The sequence below is a fragment of the Ambystoma mexicanum genome, chromosome 9, assembly GCF_040938575.1.
Source record: "Ambystoma mexicanum isolate Mex_15411 chromosome 9, UKY_AmexF1_1, whole genome shotgun sequence".
NCBI classification, from domain to species: domain Eukaryota; kingdom Metazoa; phylum Chordata; class Amphibia; order Caudata; family Ambystomatidae; genus Ambystoma; species Ambystoma mexicanum.
Genome location: NC_090931.1, coordinates 789,187,501 through 789,210,213, shown reverse-complemented (window position 1 = coordinate 789,210,213; position 22,713 = coordinate 789,187,501). Strand labels below are relative to the sequence as shown.

The following is a 22,713-nucleotide window of genomic DNA, read 5'->3' as shown; positions in this document are numbered from 1 at the left end:
TCGTTGGTGGTAGGTAAGCTTTAAACGAGCATAATCTGAGCCTCCGAGTCTTGACATAGAATACAGATTTTCCACACATTTGTTACAGAAAGTCATGATTCTATTAAAGACTCGGAGGCGAAAGATTATTCCACCCAATTTCAATCGCTACGGTATATGTAATTTTATCATGCTGTAATAATGCAATTTGTTGAAAATATGCAATTTTGTCTTGATTTGTAATGGTATTGCTATGCGATTGCCCACCCGTCTATGAAGGAATTTCTAACGATTTACGTTTGTTTCAGGAGCGGAACAGAAAACGACAGTTTGAAAAATTTGGCTGAAACAAGTCATCTACCGGGTGGGGCGCGAGTTTGTCGGTGCAGCGAAAGAAAGAGGAAGGACTTCAGAGTTGTGGGATGTTATAGGGGAGAAGTGACACTGATTGGAAGAATGGATCACATGGTTTTTGCTTATCCTATGGAAAACGAACTACAAAATTACTGGGTTTCATTGGACTTTGTAGTTTTATTGGTTTTCCATGTTTATTTTGTTTATATGGTTGCTGCTCGAGTTAGTAAAGAGAAGTCAGAGCATAATCTTTCGCCTCCGAGTCTTTAATAGAATCATGACTTTCTGTAACGAATGTGTGGAAAATCTGTATTGGACTGGAAAGGTCACATGGTTTTTGTGGACTTATGAAAAACGAACTACGAATTCACTGCAGTTTTTGGAAATTGTAGTTTTTTTTATGTTACATTGTTTTTCATAATTGTTTGTTTATACTTTGCTGCTCCAGAAGTAAAGAGAAGATCGGAGCATAATCTGAGCCTCCAAGTCTTGACATAGAATTCTTTTTTCTTTCAAATGATAAATGTTATGGTAAGATAATTGGAACATTGTAAAAAGTTTTGTAAGAAACTAATATAATAAACAAATAAAAATTAAAAAATACTATCCTTTTTGCATTTTAGTTTCGCAAACGTTGAATACTTTAAGTACATTATATTCTTTCTACAATCCGTTTTAGTTGGATTTTGCGAACCGTTTAGTTGATGTTTCGGTTTACCATCATTTTCGCTCTTTTATATCAATCTCTCTTGTTTTGAGGGGGCTTTGGGCTTTTTTTTTGGTAACGTACACCTCCAAGGATTGACCCAGTTGTGCGCATGCTCCTTCATCAGCCTCGGGTGCGTACTTCCGGAAATCAACGTGAGTCCGCCCCCTCCGCAGTGCTTGCACCAGACACCGTCCAGCAAGATGGCGAAGATCGCTAAAACCCACGAAGGTAGGGGAATAGTGTAGGATCGCCTCTCAATGGCAATGCAGCGAGGACCTCGTTTGGCCCCTGTGTATTTCGCAATCACGGAGGGTGGGCCTCTCCAGCTTCCCCTTTATCGAACGATTCCCTGCCGTTGTAGAACGGTGTTTGCTTCCTGATGTAAACAAAGCTGCGGACCATGGGTGTCCCATTCGCCAGTGTGTTTTTTTGTGTTTGAAGTTTGGTTGTCTCTTGCTTCAATATGCGTTCCAGCTCCGTGGATCGGAACCTGATGTGTCCCTTACTCGAAAACGTATTACATGACAATCCTAATCCGCCGGTGTCTGACCCCCACACCCCTGTTTCAGACTTGTGGCTAGTCATTATTGATATGTCAGGTTAAAGGATATTTATACTGCACACTATCACCACCAGAGTGATACCTTAGCGGATCTGAAAGGGAAAGAGGGTGGGGTGGGTTAGTAGGACTGAGTGGGATAAGAGCAAGAGACCTGTGATGTTCTGTAGGCAGCGTCATTTCGGTTAACACCATGCGCTGATCTTAAGTGTGCTTTTTGGTTGGTTGCTATTGTGCAAGAACAACGTGTCTTTGTTTTGTTGTTGCGGTGTAGTGGCGTGTGTGCGGTTTGTTGTGCTTGGAGGAATGGCGTTTGGTTTGAGTATGAGAGGTGTTTGCAGAGGGATGAGATTTTTAGTAGGGTTGGTTATTGGCATCACTATCTAGATGTGATGCATGGTAAATCTTCACAATTATATCTAGATGTGAAGTAAGATTATCTTCACAGTTCTATCTAGGTATGACACATGCTAATTTACAATGTAGATTTGTTTACTTTAATGGACCACGGATTTCCATGTATCTTATTGCATAGTTTCAATTACTGGATTGTGTAAATGGACGTATAGCAAGTGAAACAATTATTGGAGCTGGAGACTTTTTCGAGCTTTACCCTGAGCTTGGTGTTCCTGGGACAGGGTGCAGTTATTGGTGTGCATCTTCATCCTCACTTCTGGTTAGATTAGGGTTTGTATTGTTTGTTTATTGTGCACTGTGTGATTTAGTTGTTGCAGGGTGCACTATGAGCCGGGAGAGTGCAGTGCTGTCCCTCCGGTGGTGAGATGGAGTCCTGGGTGGCGAGAAGGAGCAGCCTGCTGTTGTAGGTTAGGTGGAGCGGCCGGGCTCTATCCGGAGGGGGGTTGGAGGGAGACAGCGGAGGGCGCCTATTAAAGCTTCAGGATCCAAGGTCGACCAGTCCCCTAACTGACTCCCACAATGGGGTTTGGGGGCTGACATGTTGCATGGTGGTGCACTGGCATCTTTGAGGAGGCGCAACTGCATTTAATAAATTGTGGTGACCGGATTTAAGTTAGAGAAGCCCTTTGAATCGGGGGTGGGGGTGGGGGGAGCTGGTGAGTGGGATATCTTGATGCTCTTGATCATCCAGCTGTGATTTACAGGGAGGAGCAGTGCCTTTCCGGGGCTGGTTAGAAGCCCATCACCTGACATACGAACGGGACTGCGGCGATACCCCCTGGCAGTGAGAGCGGTACTCCCTTGAGGAAACTCCGTACCTGGACAGAGAGCCAGATTGTGAATCGGTTCGTGGAGTACAGGTGGTGTCGGGGCAGTGGTCTTGGGATCGGCCCCCTATTAGAGCCTGGGCATATCGGTTTGCCCGGAGAAGGTGAGGTAGCTGGCATGTCAAACGTTTGGATCTAGGGGATCGTGGTAAAGGGCCAACGGGGTGGACAAAACATTGAAATAATTGTCATATTATGCATTAATTGTACGAGTAGTGATACTGTCTCCTGTGATTTCCCACAGGGTCAGTATGAATGCCTCTGCCAAACCAGTTCTGATGTGAAATCATTCCGTATATGTTGGAAATGCAATCAGAGTTACAGTAAGATGATTACTTAATAAACGCAAATAATACTCGTAACCTACCAAGAATACAGTCCTGAAAAAGGTGGCAAGGACTAGATGGCCCACCGAAACCGGTTGACAAAACATACAGACAGTGGGAGGCTTCCTGCTGCATTCCTAGTTTTCAGAAGTAGGGAGCTCCATAAATCATTGGACCTACCCTTACTAGCCGAGTCTTCGCAGCATTTTTTTATTACTCAAATGAGAGTACCTTTTTTAATTGCATCTTTCTCGCTTTCAGTACTGGCCAATAACGTAGTCCTAGCCAAAGTACGGGTGGAGATTTGCCTTTACTCTAGTTCTCTTTTTTACCTCTACAGTTACAAATATGCAAAGCCCATGTTGGCTCTCCTGTCAACACCATGACTACCTACAAACAAGCACAGGAACAGTTAGAGATCTTAGTATAATCAGATATAGAATCCATAGAATTGAAAAAATTAGAAACTGTAATATCTTGCTCTATTTTTCTTACGCTATCCACTATTAGATAGGCGGCCCACCAGGGTGGCCTACGGGTAGTGTTATAGAGAGGCAGGGTTAGATGGGACCTTCTTTGTCCCTCTTTTCTCTCATTCACCAACAACTGCTGAGTAGTCTTCAAGCCACAATCCGTCTAGGAAGACACAATGCTCTCATAGACATTCAACGGGTGGTCACTAGTTGCATCTGCCCTTTTCACTCTTTAGGCAATTTAGAATATCGAATCACTGAGGAGTATTACACGTGTTCCTGCAACACAGACCATTAATCTTATGGGTGGTTTGCCTTTCCCTTTATTTCGTGTTTTTTTTTTTAAAAAAAAACCTTGTTTGGGCATAGCCTAGTTCTAATTATTGATAAGCAACCTACACCCCCCACCCCTTTTTGTCTAGTTGAAAACTTAACTACAACATGAAATGCATATGTATCATTTTTAAGCAATAAGCCCCGAGCCGCGGGGGCATTACCGAGTCGGGTAATGCCCGGGGCCCATAGTTATACTTAACGAAGACCCCACAGCATTACCTGGCTCAGTAATGCCCCTGCGGGGAGGGGCTTATTACTATTGGAACCACGGCCCGCAAGACCAGGGTACTAATAGCCTTCTTTTTCTGTTCCGAAGCGCAGAAAAAAATGAAAAGTTAAAAATATGGCCACCCGAGAGTCTGTTTTCCCTTTCCACGGCAGCCATCGGTAGCGGACGCGCAGGGGACAGTGTTCCCGGCGCGTTTGCTCCTGGGAAAAAAAGGGGGAAGGGGGGGAGAAAGAAAACACTTAGCCTGAATCCCCGGCAGGGCAGGATGGCAGCCTCTGGCCATGAGGAGGCTCGGATCGGGATTGCCCCGTTTCGAGCCTTCTCATTGGCTGAGGGGCTGCCACGCTCTCCCCTCACCCCGCTGGGAACAAGTGAATGGAATCCTGGTGAGGGGTTCCCGGTCAGTAAAGCCCTGGTGAGGGTCAATCAAATAGTTTGTTACATTCTGATTGACCTTCGCCGGGTACTAATGTTTATTATTGATGTCCCCTTATTCATTGTACCAAATGCACAGGTGTGTGTGTGTTCGGCATTCAGTAGCTCCTTGTAGTTGTTGGGGTCAGGCTAGGCTTTTCGAGGCTACTAGCAGGAGCTAAATAGCTCCCAGCTTCCCTCAATTTCGAACCCTGGAGTTGATGTTGAGTTTGTATATCGTTGGTGTGTGGTGTTACAGGACTATGGTGACTTGTGGTAGGAAGGGGTTGATCCATGTGCCAATGTTTCATAGATTGATTGGTGTTTATACTGAAATTGATTTGTGCAGGGCGTTAACAATGTTCTTTCACTGGGGGCTAACCAGCTGGGTTGACTTGGCAGTGAGTCCCAAATGTACACCACGAATCGTGTCCAATCTTTTTATTGAGGTTGCAAGCCTCTTTTCGAACATGATATTTTTAGGCTATCAAATTTCCAGGTTTTTGGTGATTTCCTGAAGGTCAGTGTTATATTTAGCGTGATAGTTATCTCCGGTCCTCCCTGCCTGCTGCTGATAGAATGTTGGTGCATGTGGATAAATGACTGCTCCGAGAATGTTGTGTGAAAGTGATGTGTATGATTCCATGAATGTCAGACTTGGCCTTGAGTGCTTGAGCAGCATGAGGATTGTCTGGTGAGGGAAGAGTTACTGGAACCTGGAACTACAAGCAATACAAAAACTTAGTGTACCTGTGGACTCTGGTGTCATTCCTGTGTCTTGAGTAACTACAGCATGATAAAATGTCCATGAAATGATCAAATAAAAAAAATTGCAGGACAACGTTTTTTTTCTTCTTCTTGTAGTAATGCGGGGGGGGGGGTAGAACCCCCCCTTACACAATACCCTTGACTCACCCTACACCTATATTTTAACAAACAACCCAAAATTTCGTAAAAATAGAAAAATCTATTCAGCCATTTCTCCTACGATTTAGTTCAATCATAAACGGATGCCAGCATGATCATGTCATGTATAAAGTCTAATGTTCCTTTTTATTGTGTGTATTTCTTTGGACAGTAAGTCCCAGTGTTTCGTAAGGGTACAAAAAGGCTGATCTTCCATATTTCATTCTCAAATATAGTTTGGGTTCTAGGTGTAGGTCATTGCTAAATCTCAGGGGTGTTTTTGGTTGATATCCTCTTCTTGGCTAGTGTACGGGGGATCTTACTACTGGTCTGATATGTTCTCTTACAAAGTCTGAGGAGTAGTCCTGCTCCTGTGTTCTGTAGCCATTGCAGTATATTTTTTTTGTGAGGTTGCCTGGCATTCCAGGGTAAATGCTGTTAGCATAGTCTATTTTTGTCATGATGAGAGAGATGATGGTAAGTGTTCGAAGTTGAGAACGGGTAGTACCTGCTTAACTGTGTGAAGAAGTATTTCTTAACTCCTGCATAGACCTGCAGATTTTGGTGTTAGGTCTTTGTTTATCAGAATTCCACGATGTTTAACTAATTTGGATGCTGTCAGTCTGTTTCCATATCGGTAGGCCATGGCATGTGCTGTTGAATGGAGAGTTTACTGGGCATGATCATAATCGCTGGGTTTTCTTGGTGGCGTTTAGGGCTGTTGCTGCTCATCCATCCATTGATTTGTAAGAGGCAGTTGGTAAGTGTTTTGTCTATCTCTACGTTGGTGTTGATTTCATAGGTAATTGTCATTTGCATCATTATCGTGTGTGCATGTCCTTTTGATTTTCATGAGTGATATGTTGAAGAGTATTGGTGAGAGGGATGAGCCATGTAAACACCCACATCTGGATGTCGTTGTGTGTGGTGTTGAGCTAATGGGTGGTAACCAGATTTCCATCTTTCTCTTAGGAAGGGTTTTATTCACTGTAGTGAAGTGGTGATTATCCATATTTCTTGGATCCCTTTGACTCTGTAAATGCCTGCTGTAAGGTCAAGTATTATCAGGGCGGAAGGAATGTTGGAGTACATTTTTAGATCTTTCTAGACAGAGTAGTGTAATTCCATTTATCTCATGAGCCTGGGGCCGCCACTGACTCCTCCGATTGCCTATATTTTGTCTGGATGTAGGGCATCCTTATTTTGTTGCAATTATTTGAGAACTTTGCTAGTAAACAGTGAGGGGGAAAAAACATTGGCATGTATCCCAGTCGGCGAGATTAAGTGATATGGTCTTTAAATGGCAGGTTGTCCTGATCGTGAACGTCCCATTGGGCAGCACTATTTGGAAGAACGTTTATTGGGGTGTGCTGGTATTACTCTGTTGCTACTTTGTAGAATGGGATAAATATATTGGTCGCCAAAATGTACCTTTGGCCAAATATCCCAGAGTTCCCAGTGGCTTGTCAAGTGTGTTTATTAATGCAGGGTTTCTGAGACCCTTTTTATTAAAGGGTGTATATATAGAATGATAGGTCGGCTTGGGGAAAGAGCCATGGGCAAGTATTGTAGTAGAGGGGTGTCTAAGCGGAAGGTGTAAGGACGGACGGGGAGAAAGCTCACACGGAGGGTGTGTGCCCTGTAAAAGGTAGGAGCACAGCGGCACAGGGGTCTGAAGGGCCCACAGTGCCTGAGAAGCTCACCTCGTCGCTTGATGGCTATTTGCAATAGAATGCAGGAAACGGCTGATTTGCTTCTCCTGTGATATGAATCCCTCTTCAGGGGTTCAGTGGGCAAGACTGGTCCTTGTTTTCTTCACTCCCCACCAGGCAGAGTTAGCTATCACCTGCAGGAGTCATTAACTGCTAGTGCGCAGCCTGGGTACCTGTGCAGCTGGCAAGCAGGGGCAGGACTTACTCCAACAGCAGTTCATTGTCTGTGTTCACTGGGGATGTGTAGGAAGCAGAGCATACCTCTGCTTTGGAACACATGCCTTCATTTCACAACTGGGGGATTCTCGAAAGGACTGCTCTAGCAGCAGTGTACAAAGAAATTCTTCTTTAAGTCCTACAAACTTCAAAATGAATCGTGGGAGGAGTGGGATACCCCTTCCTTTATAACTGCAAAATGCCACCCATGATTGGACAAAAGCAAACCTGCGCTCCCATCTCCCGAAACAAATTCCTGAAGCTACTTGCTAGCTACCACTTGTTGGGATCTCCGGAAGATCCAATTCCCCCCCCCCCCCCCCCCCTCCAGGTGCGGCCTCCCAGATATGAGTCAATAGTCTGTTAATGAGAACTATGGGGCGCTCTGACTTCCCTGCCCTGGGGGAGAAACTATCCAGAACCCTCCCACTTCCCCCCCCGCCCCCCCAAACCTGAAATTTTGTGGGGCATTCTCTGGCCTGGTAGATAGTCTTTCCAGGGCAGCGCATCTGTCCACCTCAATAGACCAACGGTCCATGCTAAGTTTTTCGGCAGATCCCCCAAGTGGCGGTTGTTTGCTGCTTCCCCGCACCCGATGCCACTGCCCAGAACCCTTTTTCATGTTTAGTGAACTCCACCCACCCCCCACAACCGACCATATTACCAGTAGTATCAATTTCAGATCACGTGGGACAGGGGCCCCCAGGAGATCCTCCCGATAAATTCCCCCCAGAAGCCTTGCAGGATGTTGCAGTCCCAGACCATGTGAAAGCCGATGCCCTCTGCTCTCTTACATCTGAGGCATACCCCATTTCCCCCACCCCCTCCTCCATAGAGCCATTGCAGATCTAGAGTGGTATGATTGGTGTAGTATCCTAAATTGGATCAACCGCAACTTGGCTTCAGTGCCTATCTCGCGGGGGAACATTAATGCCTCCAACCATTCTTCCGTTTCCAGTGGGCCCAGGTCTCTTTTCCATTTCAATTTTATCCCGGGCAGGTCGCGGGTTCCAAAGGAGTTGATAACTTGATAAATGTGGAGGTCACCTTGACTGGAATGTGGTCTGGGAGAATATTAGTCTCTAGGGGAGAGCAGTTGAGAATGTCGTTCAGAGAGTGGAATTGGGCCTTTATGGTGTGAGTTAGTTGCGTGTGTCTGTATCGGTCCATAGGTAGTAACCTGAACTTCCCCTTCAGGGTCTCAAAATCTACAGGATGCCCCTCTTGTATTATGTCCGCGAGGGTGGACATTCCCAGTCTCTCCCAATTTGTGAAGTGTCCCATTTTGTGAATTTCAGGAAGATGTTTTTTGTGCCACAGAGGTTGGGCTAGTGTCGGTCTCGCTTTCCACCCAATGTACTGATGGGTCTCACTCCAGACCCGGCGAATGTGCTGTGTCATCCTAGTCACTCCTGTCAACCTGCCATTGGCGTCATGCAGCATCTGAAGAGGAGTGAGTGGGTCTGTGTGGGAGCGCCCGGTTTTCATGTAGCCATTCATTGACCACTCCTGTTTGCGCAGCCCAATAATAGGTGCAGAGGTATGGCAATCCAGTGCCACCCTCCCACACCGATCGCTGTAATGTCTTAAGAGCGATTCTGGGCTGTTTCCCGCCGCATAACAGCCCTCGGATGATATCGTCTTTTGCTACAAAGGTAGTGTGGGGGACGGGGAGTGGGGCGTTCTGGAGAACATAGAAAAGTCTTGGGAGGGTCATCATTTTGAACAGTGCAGCCTTGCTTAGCAGTGACGGGGGTAGGGATTGCCAATGGGTTAGGGATTGCCAATGGGAACCCTATCATCGGTTGCAAATTGAGTTGGAGGTAGTAGTCCACTGTTGGGCTAATGCGAATACCTAAATATGAGAAACCCAGGAACAATGTGGAGTATGGACATTGCTCGGGAATTGCAGACTCCCCTCCCTGAAGTGGGAAGTAGACATTTTTTTTAATGAACATTTTTTGTTTTTTGTTCACTTGAAGCATGCTAAATAGTCAGCAAATAAGGAGACTGTCATCCCTTCCCCAAGGCCATCTGAATCCGGTCCAGTTCTTGTCTGTTCTAAGCCGGATGGCCAGTGTTTCGGTGGCCAAAAGGAACAGCAGGGGGTAAACGGGGCAGTCCTGTCTGGTCCCAATGGGAACCCCCTGGAGGAACTGCCATTCACCCTCACAACCGCCTCGGGAGTCGGAGAAGCTTAACCCAGGACATAAACTCATGCCGAAACCCCATTTGTCCCATAATTTCCCAAGGGCCTCCCACCCCACGGAATCAAACGCTTTTTCAAAGTCTACAGCCTGGAGTGCCAGCTGGTCGGAGATCGCGGGAGCACCATCGATGGCGAGCAGGTTCATGCCAGTAGATTTGCCGGGCATGAATCCGCATTGATCTGGGTGGACCAGGGAATCTATTGGCCAGGATTTTAGCCTCTGTTTCTGAGAGATATTGCCCTGTACGAGGTGCAATATTTGGGGGGCTTCCCAGGTTTGGGGATTACCACTATGCACGTCCTCCTAAGGTGCAAGGGGAGACTGCCCAGGTTCTTGCATTGCAGCAGCATGCAATGTATATGTCTCGTTAAGTCACCCCCTAGTCGTTTCCAGGTTTCTACAGGGAATCCGTTGGGCTCCGGAGTTTTCCTGGATTGGAGTTGCCCTAGGGCAGTTTGGACCTCCTCCTCGGTGATCACGGCCTCAAGATTCTCAGCTTGCTGATTGGAGAGACTAAGGAGTGTGAGGTGCCAGTTTTTGGGGGGGTGGTGGTGGTGGTGGTGGTGGGGGGGGGGGGGGAGAGAGGGAATAGTAGAGTTTCTCATAAAAGGTTGCAAATGCCTCTGCTATGTCCGGGTCGGCAGTTAGCAGTTTTCCTGGAACTCGAAAGAATATCTCGGACATGCCCCTTTTTTTGTCCACGTCTCCCTAGCCAAGACAGGGTTTTACCTGCCTTATCCCCCATTTCGTATATTTGACTGAGTCGACCATTGGGCTATTCGTGCATTGTCCAAGGTGATATTTCTCAGGGTCTCTTGTGCAGTAACTAAGGCCTCTTGTGAGGCCTCGGTCCCCAGTTCCAGGAGTTGTTCCTCCTTTCTGGCCACCTGCCTTTCTTCCTCTACAATCTCCTGGATGTGTTTACGGTGAGCTGACACCAAGGAGATGGCCTCCCCCTTAGGACTGTTTTGTGGGTCTCCCACAACGTAACTGGGGATGTCACTGTACCTTCGGTGAGTTCAAAGTATTCAGTGGACTTGTGTGAGATGCCTCTAGCGAGGAACACTGAAGATGGCAGACGGTGGGGTATATTTTGGGGGACTAAAACATAATCTATCCTTGAGACAGACCTGTGTGCGCCAGAGTAGAAGGAGAAACCAATGTCAGTGGCATGCAGTGCTTCCAAGTGTCCACCATCCCTGCGGCATCTACGAAGGTTTACAATTTAGTAGGGGTACTTCGTTTTCTGATGCCGCTATGTGACCTATCCCTTTCAAGCTCCATTATCTCATTAAAGCCTCCCCCCCCCACTCCTTACTATCTTTCTTTCCTACAGCTCATCCTTGCTGCCATGTGACCATGTATTGTGAACCGCAAACCTCTAAAAAAAAAAAACCTTCAACACCCAGGCGCGGGCATTGCCTCCCCCTGAAACCACACCACCCCCCGTCCCTGAGACCGGGTTGGGTCAGTTACGGAATCCAGGCATTCTATAACACCTTTTTATAGCATTCCTATGTGTTCACCAGCCCAACCCCACTAACTCCCCCCCTCCCCTCAACCCGAAGTACCTGTTGCCCGAACATGTTCGGGATAGCCCGTGTGGCCATCTCACTCCCCGCCAGGGCGATGCACAATGCAGGGGGGTTCCACGATCCAACCCTAACCAAGGGAGCCCCTACTCAGGGGCTGGCAGGCCCATATTGGGCCCTTCCTCCATGTGCTTCGGGGATCCACCTTGTTTGTCGTCACTGAGCGGCTTTGGGGGTCGGCGCGTGAGACAGGTTTGCCAGATCGCCTTCCCGCCAAGGCACTCGATCTGTTTCTTTCGGGCGTGGCTCGGAGAGAACATGTGTCTCGAGCCAGTGCCATACCTTGCTTGGGTTCTGGAAAACATGGACCTTGTTGTGATGGAGCTTGTTGGTGCCCAGAAAGATAAGCGTATTTGATCCCCCAAGGATAAAAGTTTCTTCTTTATCTAGTCAAAGGATTGGCACGACTTTTGCACCTCTCGTGAAATTTGGGAAAACCCCTATGCGGTTGACATTGTATGTGATCAGGCACATCACCCTGGCCATGAGAAGAAGGGTGTCCCGGTCCCTATAATTCAAAAGTCGGGCTATTACAGTTTGTGGTGGGGCGCCAGGTATTGGACTCCCAGTAGGGACTCTATGCGCCTGTTCTATGGAGAAAAAGTTAGACAGCTTCAGTGTCATAAGGTCTGCAAACCAGCCCTCCAAGGAAAGCTCCATGGACGAGCCCTCTTCCTTCTCTGGGAGTCCAAGTATGCGCAGATTGTTTTCGACAAGACCTTCCTCCACTGTCTTCTGCACGAGCTTCCAAGGTAGCGAGGGTCCATGTCATTGCCTCCAGGCGTTCCTCCATCTTCTTAATTGCATTCTCTCCGTCCAATAGCCGTTGTTCAGTGTCATCCACCCTGGAGGTCGGGTTTCGCAGGTCCTGCCGTAGAAAGGAGACCTCAGAGGCCAACCCATCAATTTTTGTCTCCACTCACGCCCTGGATTCCCAGATGGCAGCCATAATGTCGGTCAGCGAGGGAGCTGGATCAGCACATCCACTTGCCCCGTTGTACGTTACTGTGTCACCTGCTGTGGGGGGCTTTGTTGGGTTGCTGGTTGTGTATCTGTCCATCTTGTGCTGCGCTGACGCCATGATCTCGGTGACCGTGGCAATCAATAACAGAATGTTCCCCCACTTGTACACCTGTGGTGCAACTGCTGAGAATGTGGGCTGGTCAACGGCTAAGTTCTCGACTGCAGGGGCCCCAAGGTGGTCCTTTGCTCTAGATGTGGAGAGGGCCAGTGTCAGTTGGGGCTGTGGGTATTGAGATGCTTACATTGCCCTTACTGTGAGGTAGCAGCCTCTATAACGCTTTATGGGCACACGGGGAATATTGTCCGCTTTGAGCCCTTTGCTGCAGTTTGTTCTTTTGGGTGTGCCCACTACCGTAGGCTCCGTCGTGCCTGTACCGTTACAGTGGAGCCTCTGTATCCTACTTCTCCCCCAGGTGGAAGAGTCTGGCTATACACCCCGGGTGTTGCGGGATTTGCAAGCGGGTCCAGGTTTTACCAGGATCTTCTGCAGTGCTGCATCAGGGTTGTCCCTTCATGAGTTGCTGGTTTCGGGTCTGCTGCCTCTCGATCTGTGTGGGCGGTCTACCCGGTCCCTCCTGGGTCAGTGGCTGGGGTGGCAATGTTGTCGGAGCAGTGTCTCTGGGCCTGATGGTGTGCTTCTTGGCCCTGGGCAACCGCCAGAACTTAACTGTGAGGTTGTGGTGTTTTTGGGCTCTGCGAATGTGTCGGCCAGTCCCCGCCGCTGACTCTACGACGCGCCTGTGTACCGCGGGGCATGCACCGGTTCCCGTTTTCTCTCCTGCGGCCCACTTCGGGCTTCGTGGGGACCTGAAAACTGCTCAGATTTTGGAAATATCTGCAGGGGAGGTTCCTACCACTGTCGACCGTAGGAAACTTGCGGGTTGGATCTCTAACCCCAGGATATTTGCAGAATAAGAGCAGTCCGGGCAGAGCAGCAAATTCTTACGTCTGCGTCCGTTGGCTGCTCAACAGCTCCCCCCCATAGCCAAACTTCTTGACGGAGCTGCCTACTCCCAGCTTTACTTAACTAAATCCAACTTCCTCCTCAAGCCTCCCAGTCAGGCTTAAGACCCCCCCTGAGGAACTGAATCGTCCCTATTCTCCACCTGGGAGGACCTCAAAAGAACCGCAGACTCAGACGGCTGTGATGCACTTATCCTCCTTGACCTCTCGGTGTCCTTTGACACTATCGACCACTGCATCCTCACGGACCGACTCCTCTCGCTCTGCATTTGGGACACAGCATTAAGGTGCATTGCCGCCTTCCTTGCTAACCGATCACAAATCACTCTGCTTCCTCTCTTCTCTTAGACTTCTTCCATCCCGATCTCGCCTCTTGCCTCTCAGAAATGGACCCCTGGATGGCGGCTAACCACCACCTCAACCTAAATAATGATCTGCTGGAAATGTACCCCCACATATTTTTTGATTGGCCTTCCATGGCCCTCCTCCTGCCGTTTCCAACTCGGTGAAGAAACTGGGAGGCACCGTGGATGTGACACTTTCCCACCACATCTGCTCTGTCTAAATCATGCTTCTCTACACCTCTGCTTTCTCAGACTAATCGTCCCTTGTCTCTGTTAACCTCAAATATCAGTGGAGTAACTTTGCTGAAAAAATTGGGGCGGGGGGTGACATCTAAAGGAAAAGGGGGTCCCTGGCAAATGAGGGGGATGAAATGGTGTGTCATGAAGGGTGGAGGGGTTTAGGTGCCAGGGGAGACAACACCTTTGTTACCCCACCCTAAAATGTCACCCATGGGCAGAGTGAGTTACAGCAATCGTGACTATATTGATCTCCTGTCTAGACTACGCAAACTCTCTTTACCTGGGTGCCCCTGGATATCAACACAGAAGGCTCCAATGGGTCCAAAACACTGCAGCTAGGCTCCTCTTATCCCATGTCCCCAGAGAGCACATCACGCCCACCCTCTGCGTCCTCCACTGGCTATCTGTTTGGTGACCATCTACTTTGAAAGCCATCTGTATCAGCCACCGTGCCCTGCACAATACGACCACAGAATACCTTCAACCCAAGCTCACCCCTTATACCCACTAGAAACCTGCGATCAGGGACCACACTCCCCCCTTGTCATCCCTCCCTTCAAATTGACCGAATAGGGGGATCTTCATTCTCTGTCCAAGATCCCACAATCTGGAACACAATTCCCCTCAACATCCGTCACATAGAGGATCACCTTGCCTACTGAAAGGTCCTCAAGACCCAGCTCCACCCCTAAAACCCCACTCTGCCCACCTCCTCCCGCTTCCTGGTAAACCCTTTCTGCATCTCAGGTTATTTGACCCGTTGTTAGATGGGCAGATGCAGCGTAACTCCACCAGACTGAAGGACAGAATCCACACCACGTCCACGAAACCAGACAGGACACACAGGCCCATGCCGATTGAAGGTAGCCGCAGGCACGGCCATCCACCCACGCACATTTGCTATCAAATGTTCGTTTGTATGCAGTACCCTCTGCGACCACTACACACAACTCTGACTACAGGTATAGGCAACCCAACCTTTGTTATAAGCTTGTACTACACGTTTTAGGTAGCATGTTGCACAGCCTGGCTTATCTCAAGATGGGTAAATGTGAACTGTAGTGGAGGTAAACCAAGATTCACAGTTACAGGTATTCAAATAAACTCTTAACACTCAAGGTTTCTTGCAATAATAATTAATTTAATTTATTTATCAGTCAGGTAGAAAGCCTTCTTTAGAAGGGAGAAATATAATAGTAACACACAAATACACTTCAATACTGTACACTCTTTCTAAATCAGTAAAGACCCTTTTGGGATGGCCCACAGACACAACCTACACCCACAGGTGACTTCAATAACAAGTGTGATGGGGACATTAATATTTTACTGTTGGCATTTAGAATACTTTTAGTAGTTGGTTAAAGGCAAAGGTTATTAGAACACCAAAGACCACAAATATTAAGCAGGCAAATACTTTGGGATCCTCCAAGAAGAGTCATACAATTCAATAGACTAAGCCAAAGTCAATGGGCAAAAGTCTTGTATAGGATTAAGCACTTCTGGTAAGTAAATGGAAAAGTCTTTGCACAAGTTCTTAGGAGTCTTTGATGAACAGAAGAATCAAATGTAGGACCACAAGCTGATTAGACTTGTAAGTTGTAGAAGTTTCAAGCAATTCTACAGTAAGAGGTAAGTTATCTTCGACTTGTTTTACAGGACCTTGGAAATGAAGAAAAGATGCAGCTGATGACTTCTGTTCCTGTACAGATCTCACTGTTCATGGGCCTCAGTCGTGGGGACAGGCGGGAGGACGTTGGGGTCTCCTGCAATTCACTGGGACGGTCAAACTTGCAACCGGTAAACTTCACTTTCAGTGGTTGTTCTGTGTTTCAGCTCCTCGTGTCTACCGCGAATAGCAACAAGTGGTTCCTGGCTGTTGAGATTGACTTTCCTTGCTTCTGGGGTCCCACACTCTGAGGGGGCTCAGCCCTGGTCAGTTCTGCTTCTTGGGAGTCCGGTGGATCTTCCAGAAGCTCTAGCCCAGTTTAAAAGCAATGCACAAAATCTGGTGTTCCGCTCCCTGGCTCTACAGTTTCCAGCAGCAACCCTGTGAAAATTCGTGGAAATTCAACCAGCTACGAGATGGATGTCCAGGTGGCTTACTTTGGAGTTGATTGGTCCCACCAACTCTAAGAAAGAAGTCGTCCTTGCAGGGGTTTCTCTGTCGATACGAACTTGGCGGTTTGGCACTGCAGCAGGGCTTCACCGAACAAACCAACGGTCCAGGAGTTGCAGCAAGCGTCCTCTTCAAGCTCTTCTTCGGTTCCTTCGTCCAGTGGTCGACTGCCTTCCAAGCCAAAGGACTTTTATTCAGTTCTCTCCCATTCATTCCAGCCTAGCTGTCACTCGCCTAGCGTGGTGGCTGTCCTTGCCAGACAGTCAGCCGTCCAATAACCACAGAGTGCATTTGGGTCTCCTAATAGACTAAGCACAGGGCGTTTCAGGCACCTGCCTACCCCGGACACTCTGGGGCCAGAGGCAGGCTTCACTCCTGAATCCCACCAAAGGCAAAATGAACAAAGAGACCAAACCTGGTTTGGCGCGCAGAGAAAATCTCAAGAAGTACCTGCCCCAGGGGAACAAGCACTGGCCTTCGGCCAACAGGTCACCCTTTTCCCCAATCTGGCTCCATGGAAACTATGCTCCCTTGCCACGCTTCAACCCCTTAGACACACCAGGTCAGCGTCCTGGCGTCCTGTTATCCTCCGGATCCTCTGGGCTCCTCCAGCTGCAGCCTCCTGTTCCCTGGCTTGCACAATCCATCCAGCAACCACAGCTTGCTCATTTATTCTTGCAGAACTCCCTTTTATATACCTTCACTGAGGGCCAGTTGGGGTCAGATGTGTATGGTTAGTTTAACATTTGTGTCCCTCCCTCCCTCTATTAAGGGGACATATTGGTGGTAGAATGTAGGCCTCTCCAGCTACCTTTTTCACAGTACTTTTCACACGGTTAATCTCTCCAACTCCCAGTTTCCTCTTCCCCATCCCAGTACATATTGGGGTGGGGGAGGTGAGACTGAAAATACCCCATAAAGGCTTAGGGAGAGTGTGCTGATGTACAATTGGGAAGGGGGGAATACAATGTCTCACCTTTAGGCATTCTCCTCCCAATCCCCTGTGACCCTGCACTCAATCTTCCCTTGCTTGTCCACCACCAGGGTCGAGCTCCAAAAATGATGGCCCTCCCCTGCAACCTGAATGGAAGATCCTGTGGAGTCAGTAAGAGAGTACTTTCAGGTATCTCACATCGTTCACCTGCTTTCTGCCATCTGAAAACCTGTTTTGATGTCAAATAAAACAAAGTGGATTTTGCATGAGAGCCATGACCACTGTGTTCCAAGGCCACTTATATTGCGATTGATGAATTACCCATGTATTTATGTTAATGTGCATGTTTTACATTTGTTGGATTTAATACTTACTTTATCTGCGCACGCAAATTAATATGGATCAGTTCTGAGCAAAAAGTAACACTAAAAGTAACGTATCCCATTCACAATTAACTACGCTAGATGCATATGAAATTGCACTCAGTGCACCACACCCCCTGTCCTCAATATGGTGCATGCAACCTGAACCCTTAGTAATGATGGTGACCCTTCCTGACCCATTCCCCCCTAACCCCCCCCCCCCCCAACATTGTCCTTCAGGCTGTCAGTATGGGGAAACATTGTTTCCCTTAGCCTTGTTACTTTAGGTGTGCTGAAGGGACAAACTGGCCGCAGCAGTTACTTTTTCCTATTTTTGTTGTGTAATTTACTTTACCCGTACTGCGTTTACAGTGTTGGTCTACCGACTGTGGCTAGTGTCCAAACATGGCTGTGCCACATGTTTTTTTGCTTTTTCTTTGGCCATCTTGTCTTTACACTTTTTCCTGGCGTGGTATGAATGTGTTTTGCCACCAGTGGTCCTGATTGTACAACTGCTGGTGTGTGTGGGGGGGAGGGCAGATTTTTCGTAGGCTAGTGGGAGTTTAAGCTCTTACCTGGATTTTTGGATAAGAGGTGGACCCCTGCGCCCACTCTAGAGAGATCCTGAAAGAAACCGATAGAACCAAGAATCCTGTCCAGCTGCGAGACTTGCAAGGAGACATGAGACCCGTTGGAGGAAGGCCTGGCAACCAACTAGCCCTGTCTTGTGGAAGGTCTCCAGCAGTCCTGCGAAGCAACTGCAACACTTGAGTGGCAGCAACAGCCATTCTCGAAGAAGAGCCTTTGGAAGTGCCTGTGGACCACCCAGTGGCTGACCAGCTCAAAGTTTGGGCTACCGTGCTGCAGATGTTGCTGTTCAGAGTTGAGGCCTGGAACTTAGGAGGGCTTGACAGGGCGGTAGTGTGTGAATCCTTGGCTTGTGGTGTAAGACTTACTCTGCGAGATTTTGTGGTCCTAGCATCAAGGGGACTTGAGATGGGAGGTGTAGTCTGACCGCAGAAGTGAATCCCCTTGTGTCACCGTGCATCGGTGGCCATTGTCCAACTGCTTCCTGTGTCCATATCCGTCCTTGGAGGGGCCCTGTGTAGAGTTGTTTTGCATTTTCCAGCTTTAAGACGTTGCACCAGCATTTTTCGCCGACTGGAGAAGTGCTAGAATCTGCAACCTTTGGGATCAAGGGCTCAAGCTGACAGCAGGAAAAGCGACCTCAGACCCTTTGCAGCAGACCGGCAAGTCCTACGACGAACTGGCATACAGGGGAGAGTTGTAACGATACTTACCTGAACCCCTAACTGAAAGTTTTGATAACTTTTATAAACGTTTGAAATGGGTTGACTTTGCCAATGCTTCTTCACGTAAGCACTCCGAAAATTGGGGACACGTTTGTTAAAACAAATTGTCCTCTATCACTTGGAACTGTTCATTGGACCCCATAGACCCCACCTTCAATTTTACAGCCTCGCAAAACTGTACTTTTGGGCACAACGTCCCATACATTTTAGGGATGGACTTCTGAAGCTAGTATTAGATCTCAGTGGACCTCTGGTGCTTATACTTATCTTTACCTTAATTTACAAGGGTTTTATATGCATTTTGCCCTACTCCAGTGATATATTCTTAGTGTTGCTTGATATTACCTGTTAGTAGTCATGTTGCTCAGTATTACGTGGCTATAAATGCATATTTTTATAACTGATTATTCCAGTGTAATCCCTGACTTTGCAGTTTGTGCGCTCATTGGGTGGCCCCCTTATCCTAGGTCGCTCGCCTTGCGACCTTCAACTGGTTTGGATACAGTTCCCAGAGTTGTCCCTGTCACAATACTAGTGTTGGCCTTCTATAAATCTGTCCACCAGGCCAGATTGTAGAAAATCGGTCCTAACAGCAATTTAGTTGAGCATTGTTTTTTTAAAAAAAACATTTTTTTACTACAGGCTCAACTTTCTCTTTGTGGGCTTTAAACCAGAATGTTTCAGCTTCTGTAAGAATCATAAATGTCTATCAGTTATTAATGAATTGAAGGCTATTTAACTTTGTATTATAATTATACGCTGTATGTTTTTATACTCTGTATGGGCTTTTGCACAAAATAAACCTGTACTGGACATGTTTGAAGAGTAGAGTCTGCCTGACCCTTTCTTTTGGAGGACTGCCACCAAGTCTGTTTATGCCTTTTGGTGGTGCAAGTTGTTTGCTTGGTGGAGTGTGAGCTCTTGAGCTGTCTGACTTTTTGAGGGCGAGGGGGTTGACTTTTGTGCATCAAAGCACTGTGAAAGGGTACCTGAGAGACCCTTGGTTTTTAAAAGGACTACTAATATGGCTAGTTTATCACTGCCCTCTCTGTTGAGCACAATGTCACTGGGCCTAGTAAGATACTTTCTTTTGTCCTCCCTTGCATCATCATGCTCTGAAAAACGTGTGTATGAGCATGATACAAATAAAATATCAATATTTCCACAATGGCACCTTATTTTTCTACTCTGAATTTGAACCTTGTTTTGAGTTTCCTCATAGGGGCTCTTTGAGAGTTTGCACTTCTGTTCTTTGTGGGTTTCTGTTTGTCATGGTTGACGTCTGTTAGACGGGCAAGCAACTCACATTGTCCTTTCGAAGCCGAAGGTTACCCTGAGGGTGTGACCGACCTTTCAGCACGAGGTTGTTCCTCTGGCTCATTAAAGACAGGGAGTTTTCAATGTCTGGAACCCTGCTCTGCCCCTCAGCAGAGGGACATCAGAAAGGATGACTTTCTCCATGATGCAGCTCGTGCAGGAAAAGTCGTTACCCAAATGATCCTGTCCAAGTGGTTCATCCTCTGCATTTCACAATGATATGGTGGGTTATTTATAACGTGTGTTAGGGAAAAATGTCAGTTTAGTGCTAAATTACTCCCACCTTAGAGCCCTCCAGCTCTTTTGGTGAACTTTGGGACTTTGTACTTCTAATTTGATGTTTTCTGTGTTTCTTTTTAACTTGGAGACTGACAAACTCCATAGGCATCATCTTTACATTGAGATGCACACCACCTTCAGTGCAGTGGCACAGGGAAGTCTTAGATTTCCCAAAGGTTTAAATACCTTCTCTTGGTGAAACTGTTTCCAAGAGCAGTGAAGTGAGATTGACTTTACTTACATTTTGTGCTGGGTCTAGAAAGTTACACACTCGGCTATATGTTTGATAAACAACCAATGGAGAGCTTTATCACCCTTAACTGACTTTTTTCCACCCCAGGCAGTACATTTGTCACATAGTGACATGTTTTCTCGTTCCCAGCATAGAATGCCTATGAAAAAAAATAAAGCTCTTTCAAGTAAAGGAAGAGGCAAAAGACCTTGATTGAACCGATAAGATAGAAAATTCTGTCAAACATGACCAGAAAATACTGCTTCAGCAGAGGAGCATCAAAGCATCCTCTGCACAGAGCTTGGGAAAAAGTACTGAGCTCCTGTCCTGCATGAGAGCTGGCACTCTGTGACCTTAAAAGCACAGTGTCTCTTTACCTGTACATGTTAAAGCTGCTTATCTGTCAGTTCTCATTTTTGTTTTCTTCATAAATGTAAGGAGAAGCCCAGCTTGTGAAGGGAGTGGCAGGTGAGGCTGAGATGCTCCAAGGCCTGTTCGGGAGAACGCGCTGTGGTGTAGTTCAATTTAGTGTGCCTAATTACCTCACTGTGTCAAAGTTGAATGCAGAAAGTGTACCTAATAGCGCAACTGTGGTTGCGCTATTTCAATTTAGAGTGTGTACCTAATAGCATAACTGTAGTCCCGCTCAATTTAGAGAGTATACCTAATAGCGTAATCAACGCCTAGTTCAATTTAGAAAGTGTGCTTAGTAGCATAACTGTGGTCTAGTTCAATAATTGATCTAGTTCAATTAGAGAGTGTCTAATAACCGTATTGTGTCAAAGTTGGATTTAGAATTTCCCCAGTAGCGTAAATGTAGTCTAGTTCAATTCAGAGAGTGTACCTAATAACATAACTGTGATCCAGTTCAATTTAGAATGTGTGAATAACCTTCCCCCAGAATAACCCAACCCAACCCTATTTTATAGTTCAACTTAATACCCTGGTACCTAATAGCACAACTGTGGTCCAATTCGATTTAGAATGTGTGAATAAAATGTGAATAATCCAACCCTATGATATAAGTAAACCTAGAAAGTATGAATAATATCTTCCTATGTTTCAGTTGAACTTAGGAACTGTCCATAACTGTGGTATAGTGAATGATATCCTGCAGTGGTTTATGCTGGACCTAGAACTATCACTAACCGTACTACAGGTAAACATAGAAAGTGTGAACAACTAACATCCGGTGGTATAGCTGAACTTGGAATGTGTGTACAAAATCATCCTATTCCAACTGTAACACAGTTCAAACTTAACCACGCCATGAGTCCACCCAACCCACCAATGTCCGTCGACACTCGCGCCTGCCTCCTTTTCCCCCTCACCCGACTTCCCACCCACACCCCAAACCATCCCGCCCCCCCCACCGCACCCTCAGACCACTCCCCAGACAGTAGAACCAACCCACTCACCACCACGTTCACAGCCCACTGAACCCGCAAGCCAGAAGACCCATCCCATCCAACTCCTCCCCGCCCCATCCCCTATCCAAACACCAAGCCAGAGGAGCTCGATGGCGAGCCAACCACCCTAAAACCTCTGTTCCTCCCATCCCCGACGCCCACCCTCCCAATATCATCATGCCCGCTCCCCAGGCCCTGCCAACCACCGGCCCACCCAGCCTCCCAGGCACACCCAGCCCCGCAACCACCTCCCCCTCCCCCTCATCAATCCCCCAACATCCTCCTCCGACCCCACGCTTTTCCCCTCCCTAAACTGCACGTCTCGCCCTGGCAAGAACAGTAGCCACATCCCTCTCAACCTCGGCCCCGCCCCCACCCTCTCTCACACACCAACCACAACAAAAGCCATGAAGAGAAAACGTACCTGATCTCCCTCGCTCGCTCAGTACTCCTCACAACTCGTGTCAAGGCCGACCACCTCAATCTCCCACTCTCGATTATCACTACCCTCCCCCTACCTGAAACCTCTCTCCCTTGAATTCTCACCAACCACAACTGAAACGCCTAACCCCCTACAACCCAACCTTCCAAGTCAGCCAACCCAAAGCCAACCAACCCCACACACCTGTCCAACACCCACCACCTCAACCGCCCGCCTACTCTTCCCACCGACCACCCCCTTCTCTCCCACCCCAGCTTCCTCTTCCCCTCACCCGCCTCCCCTCCCATCCTCCACCTCTACAACCCCCACATCCTCCAGTATCCTCCAGTACAGTAAGATGCATCTTTTTCAATGCCCGATCTGTAGCAAAAAACAGACACAGCATCTATGACCTCCTTGCCTCTGACAAACCCGACCTAGTCTTTATCACGGAAACCTGGTTCTCCAACGACTTCGCCCCATCGCCAATGAAGGCCC

The 22,713-nt window shown here is 47.5% G+C and overlaps 1 protein-coding gene across 2 annotated transcripts in view; it reads left to right on the top strand.

The window, feature by feature from the left end:
- The first annotated feature begins 1,148 nt into the window (after window positions 1-1,148).
- The window catches only part of SF3B1 (splicing factor 3b subunit 1), a 493,451-nt gene continuing 471,886 nt past the window's right edge, over window positions 1,149-22,713 (top strand). Inside the window, exon 1 of one of the 2 annotated variants that reach the window (XM_069615732.1) lies at window positions 1,149-1,270. In XM_069615732.1, the coding sequence (XP_069471833.1) occupies window positions 1,243-1,270 (28 nt within the window). In that variant the 5' untranslated portion in view covers window positions 1,149-1,242. The remainder of the gene's footprint in view (window positions 1,271-22,713) is intronic. The other variant, XM_069615730.1, reaches the window with a different exon arrangement.